General features: G+C 37.0%; 2 protein-coding genes across 7 annotated transcripts in view; one reads left to right on the plus strand and one right to left on the minus strand.

Annotated features, from left to right (window-relative positions):
* Window positions 1-11446, minus strand: part of KATNAL1 (katanin catalytic subunit A1 like 1) — a 119285-nt gene that overhangs the window by 39107 nt on the left and 68732 nt on the right. For all 6 annotated transcript variants that reach the window (XM_059378173.1, XM_059378169.1, XM_059378172.1 and 3 more), the window contains one exon: window positions 2276-2444. In XM_059378173.1, coding sequence (XP_059234156.1) covers window positions 2276-2444 — 169 coding nt within the window. The remainder of the gene's footprint in view (window positions 1-2275; window positions 2445-11446) is intronic.
* The window catches only part of LOC132002907 (heterogeneous nuclear ribonucleoprotein A1-like), a 1994-nt gene continuing 1624 nt past the window's right edge, over window positions 11077-11446 (plus strand). The window contains exon 1 of the mRNA XM_059378174.1: window positions 11077-11436. Coding sequence (XP_059234157.1) covers window positions 11113-11436 — 324 coding nt within the window. The 5' untranslated portion in view covers window positions 11077-11112. The remainder of the gene's footprint in view (window positions 11437-11446) is intronic.

An 11446-nucleotide genomic window follows, 5' to 3' on the forward strand; every position in this document is an offset into this window, starting at 1 on the left:
ATAATTATGATTTAGTTTTTTATATATATTCATATAACTCAGTATTTTTTTTTTCTCAAAATAAGTGTCCTTACTATCACTAGAGCATTCTGAATTTTCTAGTCTATTCTTTTTATTTTTTTTTAAGGTGGTTGCAATACACAAAACTAATTTTTAAAACACAACAGGGACTACAATCTCTCTGAGGACCCTGCCAATACAAGGTTCTCATTTTCAAATTATTATTCAAAGGCCATGGATATCTAGCAGTTTCACCTAAACCCCCTCAAACCCTATCACAGCCTTCAGTGAATTTTAAGGACACTAGTATTCTAACGGGCATTTGAGTGCTTACAACAATAATAACTCAACCAAGTATACTTTTCAAAATCTAATAAACTTTGCATGAGTTTGTCTTTCTAAATTGTAGTCCCTTTTGTGTCCAGAGTGACTCAGAAAACATCTTTTATCTTCAAACAACTGCAGACTTGGTTTTGTTTTTTTTGTTTTGTTTTTTTTCTCAAATAAAGGACTTACTTTCCAGTGACATTCTCAGTACTTAGATGTCAACGAAAGAATAAGAGTTAGAAAATTACTTGGAACTTTTTAAGAGACAATTTGCAATCTCCAGAAAAATGTGACATTCAACAAATGCTGCCTCATTGCTTTGTTCTTTGCTTACGAATCACTCAACATTTAGTTAATTGTTCTGGGACTCCTTTCTAATCCAATCCATATTTTTAATCTAGTTTGGCAGGGTTAACTACATAATATGAAAAAAAAACCCTAAAATAAAGAGAGAAAAGATCTGGGCACAAATTCATATTCCATTTCAAGCTCCATCCCTTACTCTCTGACCTTGGGCCAGGTACTTCAGCTCTCTACCTCTGTTTCTTCATTTATAAGATGACTACCTACCTACTTCATGGGACTGTTCCCAAATTACCGTCTAATCACTCCGAATGGTGCTTAGCAGGGAAGCATCCAATAAACCATGACCAAGATTATTCTATTGTGTTATGTTAAATTAAGGTAAAGACTAAAAGTTCCCCACCCTGTTCTAAAATTTACCTAAAAGCTACCAGCAGAGTAAGCGCTGAACTTCAGCCCCTACTTTATGCTTTAAAATGCAAACCAAGGTCAGCTGACAAAAATGAAGAACAAGGGAAGAAACAAAGATGACACATAAGGTAGAGATTTTTAAGTATCTATTCGGTGGGTTTTGATAATGGTAGAAAACCAGTTCAATTTCACCAGCAGGAATCATTCATTCATTCATTAGTGCCCCCTCACGAATCCCAACAAGTATCAAAGATGGAATCACTCACTGCTTTATGGTATAATAGCTCTGGCAAATTACAAAAAAAAAAAAGTAGAATCAAAAGAAGTAGAATCTACCTTTGAATCTAGCTCATGAATAGAAATACTCAAAAAACACCACTTTTATTCTACCACAGATTAAATATGCACAAGGCCGAGGAAGGTAGTCTATGCAGAGTCCTGATCTAATGACTGGAATTATACAGGGCAAAAATATTCAAACATAGTGTCTAATTTTGGATAACAACTTGCTATTAGTGTTGTTATATTTTCATTATAAATGTCATGGCATCAACATGAGGACATATCCTGAACCTCTGGCTAGGAAAATTTAAAACTTCTTGGTGGCAATTCAATAATTATCATCATCCATATATGATGGTCACAATGAAAACGGGAAATGCTATCACTAAACATCTAATTTTGTCTTTTCACTAAAATTAAGGCTAAAAGATGGGTCTGGTCATCCCGGCTGGCTCCCTCCTCTGTAAGATTATCTAAAGTCCATTTTAAGGGCAGGACAGAATTTCCACCTAGCACTATGTTCATTCACCTATCAATTTTCCAAATAAAGTAAATGTACACAGTGAACCCCAACCAAGGAAAATTCTCTCATTAAGAGAAAAAAAAAATCTATACCCTTGGAAGAATTTCCCCTACAATATTTTTCATTTATTGCTCATTTTAATTTAGAATACTTGTTAAAATATATTCTGTTTTAAAACTATTTTGAATATTTCTTTCCAAGATCCATTTTACTAAAGATCTGTGTGTTTGTTTTTCTAAATGTACTTCTGAGGTTATCAGCATTGCAGAATGGCCTTCAAAATGCAAAGACTGCCTAGGTTTTTGAGGCAGGTAGATTTTTTAATATCTTCCATGTCAAAAGAGGGGTACTCTGAAAAGCCAAAAGAAATTATAATATGCACCAAAAGTCATGGGCTTCAAGGGAATGAATTAACAAAGAAAGTCTTGCCTTATCATCTCTTCCTCTTGCTCTACAATCTTTGTCTCTACTTGTAGAGGGTTTTTCACCCTTGGATATAGGATGTGCTCGGCCTACAGGTCCCCGGGCTCCTACTCCCGGCATTTCTTTCCTCAGAGGTCTTACTTCTCGATTGGGACGCCTTATCTGAGGTGGAGCTCTGACAAGAAAAAATTAAAATGAAAATTAATCAAAGGCAAAAGTATTTCAAATACTTTAGTCAACAGAACTATTAAATCAAGAAGCCCCAAATGTCAGTGGTTCCCCTTTTGCCAATTCATGGCTACAACTATTAGGTCAGTTTTTAGAAGTATTTTTCAAAAAAAAAAAAAAAAAAAAAAGTGCTCTTCTGTAAAATATACCAGTTCACAAAATTTTTAAACACATAAATATGTATAACAGCAATTACTTTGTCAAAAATAACTACTAATCACCAATAGAGGGCAATACAGACTATTTCCATCTAATATAGTATAATGGAAAGCCAAATTACTTATTACTGTCCTAGGCCAAAATTAACTAAAAAAAAAAAAGCTTTTGAAAATAATATTAAATGTCAACTACACTTCAGTTTTTACAAAAGCATTAAAAGCTGAAAGTACAAGAATTCAAAATACATCCATCTGCATAGTTTACTAATTTATTTATAATCAAAATTATTTCCTCTGCTTCTGTATTGGAAAATCCAACATTTCAGTCATCAAATTGTAAGCAGTAGGGCTAAACAATGAAATCTTGCTATATACAAATGAATTTATGTGTGAAAATGTTCTTCATGCTTTGATGGTGTCAAAAATAAAAAATCACAGGATCATTCAAATTATATATGTGCATGTGCATGTGATTTAAGAACTTTGAGAACTATGTATAGTGAAGGATATTAACTAGATTTGTGGTGGTTTTCACAATATATAAAAACCCTGAATCATCATGCTGTATACCTGAAACTAATAAAATGTTGTATGCCAAATATAACTCAATTTTTTAAAAGTTACAATACATAAATGTAACAATGTACACAATGTACACAAAGTGGTACATTTTATTTCATGTAATATGAAATATGTTAAAAGCAAAATTCTGAGATTTCTGAGCACAGTACTTCAGGTCTCGCTTTGGGTATTTGGTGGGGGTGGGGGGACACTTTATGCTCTGGGCCTAATCTTTGTTCTTCCTTGGACTGTCTCTGCCTCTGTTTTCCTATTTTTACTCTCTCTACCGTTCTGCCTTTATATCTTTAGCCCTTCAGATCCCATACACATAGACCTTTTTTTACCCATATGCCATACCTATTATTATCCCTTTCCAACTCCATGCTTTTAATTCATCTAACTCATCATGGAGTCTCTCTTCCTGATAGCAGAAGTGACACCTGTATGTAACTCAGAATCCAGCTAAACAGGAAAAGAAGATGAAAAGCCAGGAAGGATGCAAACTCAAGGCCACAAAGGTGAAAGACCGCGGACATACTGCAGGTCTAGTAAAGGATCTTCAGCCTGTTGGAATTAGACCACTACATGAAACGGCTAAGGGTAAGGGAAGCTGGTGAAAACTGGATGTCTACTAGGTTATTACACGCCAACATTGGAGCTCTTGGAGTTCAGTCCAGCTAAACATTTACTGACCACCTATCAGGAGGTATATGGCCACTAGTTTGCTAGGCCCTGGGAGGAGACCAAGATGAATAAGCAATCTTGTGAAAAAAATCACAGAAAAGGAACTGGAGAAGAGTATATAGTACAATGGCTACAAGGCATTTTCAAATATAAAGATATTATCTTGGTATTAATTCTAGTGCATGATTAGTCTCTTAAGCATCTGCCAATAAAATAAAAATGTGATGAGACTGATTTAAAAAAACAAAAACAAAAATGGTACATGCTCTGATCCTACTATTTCACTTCAACCACTATTTTTCAACTGAACTTCTATTACATTTTGATGAAGGTGTGTAAAGTAGTAGAGCAGAACTTTACTTTTATTTTTATATATTTGGGCAGGCATACATGACTTTCCTGAATCAGACCCACCGGTAAGATCCAAAGACAATAAAATGAGAGCAACAATCTCCACCAAGCAGAACACACGTCAAGTTTACCCTTCTGTTAGCAGCTGTGCCTGCTATTCAAATACTCTGTCATTGTCTGTGGGCCTGCTTTCTAGCTACACTGCAGGCCTGAAGCTTCTGCTCCCTGACAGCAACCCCATCCCTTCCAGCTGCATGCTTGTCCCCCTAGGCCTCACTGCTTAGGGCAGAAGGGTGGAGAATCCCAAAATGCCTCTTCGGCCGCCTCAGCTTGTGCTCTCCCCGCCCAGGCCTGCTTTTTGACAGTTACTTCGAGTTCCACTGTAGTCCATTTTGCACATGCATCCGGTTCAGGAAAGTGGTGCTGGGAGAATTATTATTTCAAATCTCTTGCACTGGCGGCATTCCAAGTGCTTGCTGCTGCTGCCCTTGTCCTGCCACTCAACATTCTGACAGGCTCATAAATGCTCTGCATTGCTCCAGAAGCCAGGTGTGCCTAGTGGCAAGTCTCACATCTCACGAAAGTGTGCCTACTCTGTGAGTCTTCAGTTCCATCTCGCTGCAGGTTGACATTGTATTTGTAACAGACTCTGTCAACTTCCCAAAGGACATCCTTGATTCTGCTCTGTACTTCCCCCATTAGCGCGTCACTGCACAATGTCATGCTTCAATTTAAGGACTCACTGACAGCTTCCAGGCTGGGTAAAAAAATAAGTCTCACGGCTTCTTTTACTGGCCTCTTTTGAAAGAGAGAGACGTCAGTAAGGTTACACAGCCTCATCAACCTCTGCCCTGAAGGTCAAAGAGAAGATGACACTGTACTAGCTCCCAGTATTCCAAATGCAGAAAACAGCTGGGAGATACACAGATCAAACACTGGGTGATCTATACTGTGCCCAGTTCTCCACTATTTCCCTCTAGGAATGGGAAGAAATAGGCCTTTTTCTATCCTAATTTCCTCCAAAATCCAGTATTTGCCCCTTTCTAAGCCATATTAATTATCACTATTCTATGTAAATGTTCTTATCAGCACTGCTTGTAATAGCCAGTACCTGAAAATAACCCAAAGTCCAGTATCAGAACAGATACATAAATTATTATATATTCCCATAATGGATACAATATACATGCAAACATGACTTATAGCTACATGGAACAACAGATGAATCTCCGGACCCTAGTATTAAATGAAGAAGTAAGTTCAAAGGATACAGAGTAAGCAACATAGGATACCATTTGGGGACACAAATATATGTACTAAAAGTAAAGAGAGGCAAGGAAACAATAAATCCCAAGTTCAGCACAGTGTCTTACTCTGAGAGTGGAACAGGATGCAGAAAATCTCATAAAGGGTCTTCAGAGGTAGGAGTACAGTTCTTTATCTTACACTCTTTGGTAGGTACATAGAATCTACTGCATTGTGTGATTCCTTACATAAATTTTAATTATTCACATTATCTACTCAGCAGTTAATAAAACTTTAAATGTGATTACACCACAACAACACTAAGTAAAAGATCTGAGCACCTAAAAAGTGAAATTACATGGGCATCTGGGTGGCTCAGTCCTTAAGCATCTGCCTTCAGCTCAGGTCATGGTCCCAAGGCCCTGGGAGCCAGCCCCGCCATCAGGCTCCCTGCTCTGTGGGAAACCTGCTTCTCCCTCTCCCAAAGGCTCTGCCGTGTTCCCTCTCTGCCTGTGTCTCTGTCAAACAAATAAATAAAAATCTTAAGGAAAAAAAAAAAAGTGGAATTACAGAATTCTACAAAGTTTTTGGCATGTTCCAGAAATACACATGTCCTAGTGACATGGGCTCAGAGTCTCCATCCTTAGTTGACCTACTGGATTACTGCCTGGCAAATCTGCATAAAACATCAGGCAACAGAGAGAGAACTATCTGTATTATAGCACCACTCCTGTGAAATCAAAAATCAAATTTCAAACCAGAAATCAAAGGGGAAAAAACCTCGTTCAAAGAGGCCCTTCATTCCACACCATGTTAAGACACTAACACAATTTTCTCTAATTTTTATATAGGCTCCTTCTTAAGATTCCTATCTAATGAGCTCTATTTCTTCTAGCATTCTGTTTAATGATTATTCTCCTTTTTTTGTTTATACATTGTTAGAATTCTATGTAAGTAATTTAGAACACGTCCTAGGTATGTCCAAGAACATAAGCCAGATTGCTGGAAGTTAACTTCTGGAAAAGAGAGAACAAAAAATCTTATTTTGCTATTATATTAATCTATAACCTACAACTCCAGGATTAAATAAACAGAGAAACATGTCTTTCCCTGTCTAATAAAAAAATAAAAATACATAAGCTCCAATTAGTTCTTAATACTTTTGCTGTAAGAACTTGGGAGTAAATATATGAGACTTCTGAGTCTAAGAGAAGTTATTTGTTAAGAAATCAAGAGGCAAAAAACAAAGCTTAAATAGAAATGAGAGGACCTAGGATTTGAAGTTAAACATTAATGATTAAGAATTTTAATGTGCACTCTCATCAAATACATGATTGCTATATTTTCAAATCAGTAAAGTTATTATTTACCTAATAATAAGTATAGGAACTGTGCTGGATGTTATATTGACATAAAAACACTGCAAACACAATTCCTACCTTCACATAGAACAGCATGGTGATCTGAGGTCAGCATTAGACTTACAATCCAAAAACCTGGATGCCTTTTTACTCCCAGGTCCACCAATTACTGATTATATAAGCCTGTCACTTAACATCTATAAGCCTCACGTTCTTCCTTTGTAGGTGGATGACAACACTTCATAAAATTTGTAAATCTATTTTTCACTGATATAACAAGATATATTTAGTAAAATGTACATATATTACACAACTCAGTAAGTTTTAATACCATATAACCACCTGTAGATAAAGACATAGAACATTTCCCAATAACCCTGAAAGCTTTTTCATGGTTCCTCTTAGCCAGTATCAGCCAGTAAGGTCAACACTATTCTGACATTATCATATATTAGGTTTGCCTATTTCAATTTCAGAAAAAATGGAATCCTACAGTACATACTTTGTACTTGGTTTCTTTCTTTCAACATGACCTATGAAATTCATCCATGTTCCTGCATGTAGCATGAGTTTATCTTTCTTCAATGACAGGCAGTAGTCTATCGTTTAAATATAATGACATCTTATCTATTCTACCATTGATGAGCATTTGAGCTGCTTTCCATTTGAAGGTATTATTAAAGCTTATATGAATATGGGGATTATGTTCATGGTAAACATAAGCACTCATTTCTTTGGACTTATGTACTCAGGAATAGAATTGCTGGATCACAGGGTATATGTAAGATTAGCTTTAGTAAATATAGCCACACAGTTTTCCAAAGTGGTGATGCCATTCCACACTCGCATCCACAGTGTATGGGAGTACCAGTTGCTCCATCCTAGCCATGTTGATGGGGATGTACTGGTATCTCACTGTTCCTGTACTCTGTCTTTCCTGAATGACTATGGATGTTGGGCACCTTCTCAACAATACTTATTGGCCACATAAACATGGTCTTTTGCAGAGTAACTTTCCAGTCCCTAGTCCACTTCTTTTTTTTTTTTTTTCAATCAGTTGTCTGGCTTTTCTTATTGACTGTCATTCTTTATATATTTTAGATACAAGGCCTTTGTCAGATATATGCATTGCAAATATCGTCTCCTAGTATATGGCTTGCCTTTTCACTCTCTTAATGGTGTGTCCCCTCATGAAGAGAAGTTCATAGTTTTAGAATTCTGATTTATCAGTCTTTTGTATTTAACACCCTAGTGTCCAGTTCAATAAACTTTTGCTACCCCCAGATCATGATAATATCCTTCCATGTTTTCTTCTGGAAACACATCCTTACTACCTTTTACATTTTAGGTAATGCTCTATTTCTTTTTTTTTTTAAAGATTATTTATTTATTTATTTATTTGACAGAGAGAGATCACAGTAGACAGAGAGGCAGGCAGAGAGAGAGACAGGGAAGCAGGCTCCCTGCTGAGCAGAGAGCCCGATGTGGGACTCGATCCCAGGACCCCGAGATCATGACCTGAGCCAAAGGCAGCGGCTTAACCCACTGAGCCACCCAGGCGCCCCGGTAATGCTCTATTTCAAATTCATTTTTCTATATGGTGTGAGGTAGGAGGGGTCAGGACCCCCCATAAATATTAATTAACCCAGAAGCATTTAGTGACAGGACTCACCTTCCCCTACTGAATAGGACATCTTCTCCATAAATCAAGAGACTTCACAGAAGCTAACCTTTAATGATAAGTTCTAGTTCTAAAAAAGAACTTTAGAAATTTTAGTTTTTTGTGATCAGACTAAAAACAAATATTTTATTATGATATATCCAGAAGTCTGTTCAAAATACTGATTTTTTTCAATAAATACCTGAAATCTTAATGAATGCAAGACTGTATGCTACCCAGTATGAAGTCCACATTAAATCTTCCCTCATTATCTAACAAATAATCACATCCAGAAATACATTGAATGCTATAGGTCATACTGATATGAGTTGCTTTGTATTTTCTGTACAAGTGTAATTTCTGTACTCTTTAGAAACTTACTTTGATTTTTAAATAATTCAACTTGTTAAAGTTTTTAAAAAATGGAAAAATTAGGTTATTTCTTAAAACTTTTAAATACAGCTTATAAAACTTTTCCTATGCACAAAAGTGGCAGATTTTAGAAGCCATTTTTAAGGTGCTTTTGCATAATGTTTAATATCATTTCATACCTGGTTAATTAAATGCCACCAAAATTTTTACCTACATTTATAAATGTAATATATTTTATTTTCTTCTTAGTTCAACTGTCTTACTCAATAAAGCATATTAATTTACATATAAGTACTTTTATAAACCTAGTAAATTGGCCTTACAAGTAAGATAAGCCTAAACTTCTCCTAACACTTCCCAAAAGTACTTAACATAAATTAGGTAACAACAACAAAAAAAATCACAGATCTCCATTATTCCATAATACGTTCTAAATTGGAATTGCATTCTTATCATCCTCACTAGCCACAACAAATATGCACATATTCCTTAACAGGAAAATATTATTATTGCAACTTTGATTCTCTTAGACATTATATTCTTGGTTCTAAATCTTCCTGGAGTTGAAAGATGCTTAGCCACTACAGAAGACAATTATCCAAGTTAACCAAAGTAACATTTAACCAGAAATTTCAGCTGGTGTGAGATCTGGAGCTACGGACATTCTCACACCAGATATTATACAATCCCATTTAATATCATGGGGGTTGCCGTCTTAACATATTGGTATTATCCACAACCAGATATAATAATGAAACTGTCAGCAATTTTGATGGGATACACTAATCCTTATTTAAAGCTGCTAGCCACTTCAAAGGCAGGGGAGTGGGGATGATAAAATTACTAAGTCATTAGTCTAATGGTAGAATTCCATCACTCTCAGGAAGGTTAATTACTTGATTGTAATCTGCTCTTCTTTATCTAAAGATAGACAAGCCTTGTGTTTTCCATGTAACTCTAAAGACTTTTAACTTGAAAACCATAAAATATTTTCTGCCTAACTCTAAAGACCTTAAAACTAGAATAGACAATGGCATTCCTATAGGCTATAAGGGCCACACAACTTCTACAAATATTAAAATACCAGTTGAGGGCACCTGGGCGGCTCAGTGGGTTAAAGCCTCTGCCTTTGGCTCAGGTCATGATCCCAGAGTCTGGGATCAAGCCCCACATCGGGCCCCCTGCTCGGTGGGGAGCCTGCTTCCTCCTCTCTCTGCCTGCCTCTCTGCCTACTTGTGGTCTTGCTCTCTGTTAAATAAATAAATAAAATCTTTTAAAAAAAAAGTTGAACTTTTCATATCTCATAGTTCTTTGTCTAGCATATAGTCAAGTTCTAAGATTATTCCTTCTTTTTTTTTTTAAGATTTTATTTATTTATTTTTCAGAAAGAGAGAGAAAAAGAAAACACATGCAGGGGGAGCAGCAGAGGCAGATGAAGCAACAGACTCCCCACAGAGCAGGGACCCCGATCCAGGACTCACACCCAGAACCCAGAGATCATGACCTGAGCCGAAAGCGGACCCTTAACCAACTGAGCCATCCAGGCTTCCCTCAAGTTCTAAGATTATTCTTATTCTGAAAACACACAGACACAAGAACAAATGAGATAGCCCCTGCATCCAAGAAGCTTAAAATTTAGCTAAAAACATATCCATATTATACTGGACAACCCCTTCTGTCCACACATAAACCCTACAACTAAAGCCTTGCTGAGGAGTTCCTCACTAAGCTAGAAACAGGAGTCCTCAAAGCCAACAAACTGTAAGATAAGACCTTCCAGAACTTATGATAATAGAAATATTATAGGAATTCTGGATAAAATGTAACAAATACCCTTCTATATACATAGGTAAGCTTACCAGAGGGTAAGAGAAATACCTAATGGCCAAAAAATAAATAAAAGAACACTGATGGCATGGCAGTCCTTTGGGATTTCCAGGCCTCACACCCCTAAGGGCTTGAGATTTAATGACCACACGGGAAGAACTGAGACAAGGCCTTAGCCCCATACCAATCAAAGAAGTTGGAACTAAACTGTCACACACAGCCAGCACTATCAAAGAATTACAACCTCACTGAATGACTTGGTGAGGGTTTACCAAGAGAGATGTGTGTAAGAACTACTAAAGGATAGACTTCAGCAAAAATGAAACTGAATCTAGAAAAGAGTGAAATGTAGGCCGCCGAGTAAGCATCGTTAAAGTCTCCCCTCCCACCGCCGTCATGTCGAAGTCAGAGTCTCCCAAAGAGCCTGAACAGCTGCGGAAGCTCTTCATCGGAGGTCTGAGCTTTGAAACAACCGATGAGAGTCTGAGGAGCCATTTTGAGCAATGGGGAACACTTACGGACTGTGGGGTAATGAGAGATCCGAACACCAAGCGCTCCGGAGGCTTTGGGTTTGTCACCTATGCCACTGTGGAGGAGGTGGATGCAGCCATGAATGCAAGGCCACACAAGGTGGATGGAAGAGTTGTGGAACCAAAGAGGGCTGTCTCAAGAGAAGATTCTCAAAGACCTGGTGCCCACTTAACTGTGAAAAAGATTTTTGTTGGTGGCA

This window comes from Mustela nigripes, chromosome 15 (assembly GCF_022355385.1).
Source record: "Mustela nigripes isolate SB6536 chromosome 15, MUSNIG.SB6536, whole genome shotgun sequence".
Taxonomy (NCBI): Eukaryota; Metazoa; Chordata; class Mammalia; order Carnivora; family Mustelidae; genus Mustela; species Mustela nigripes.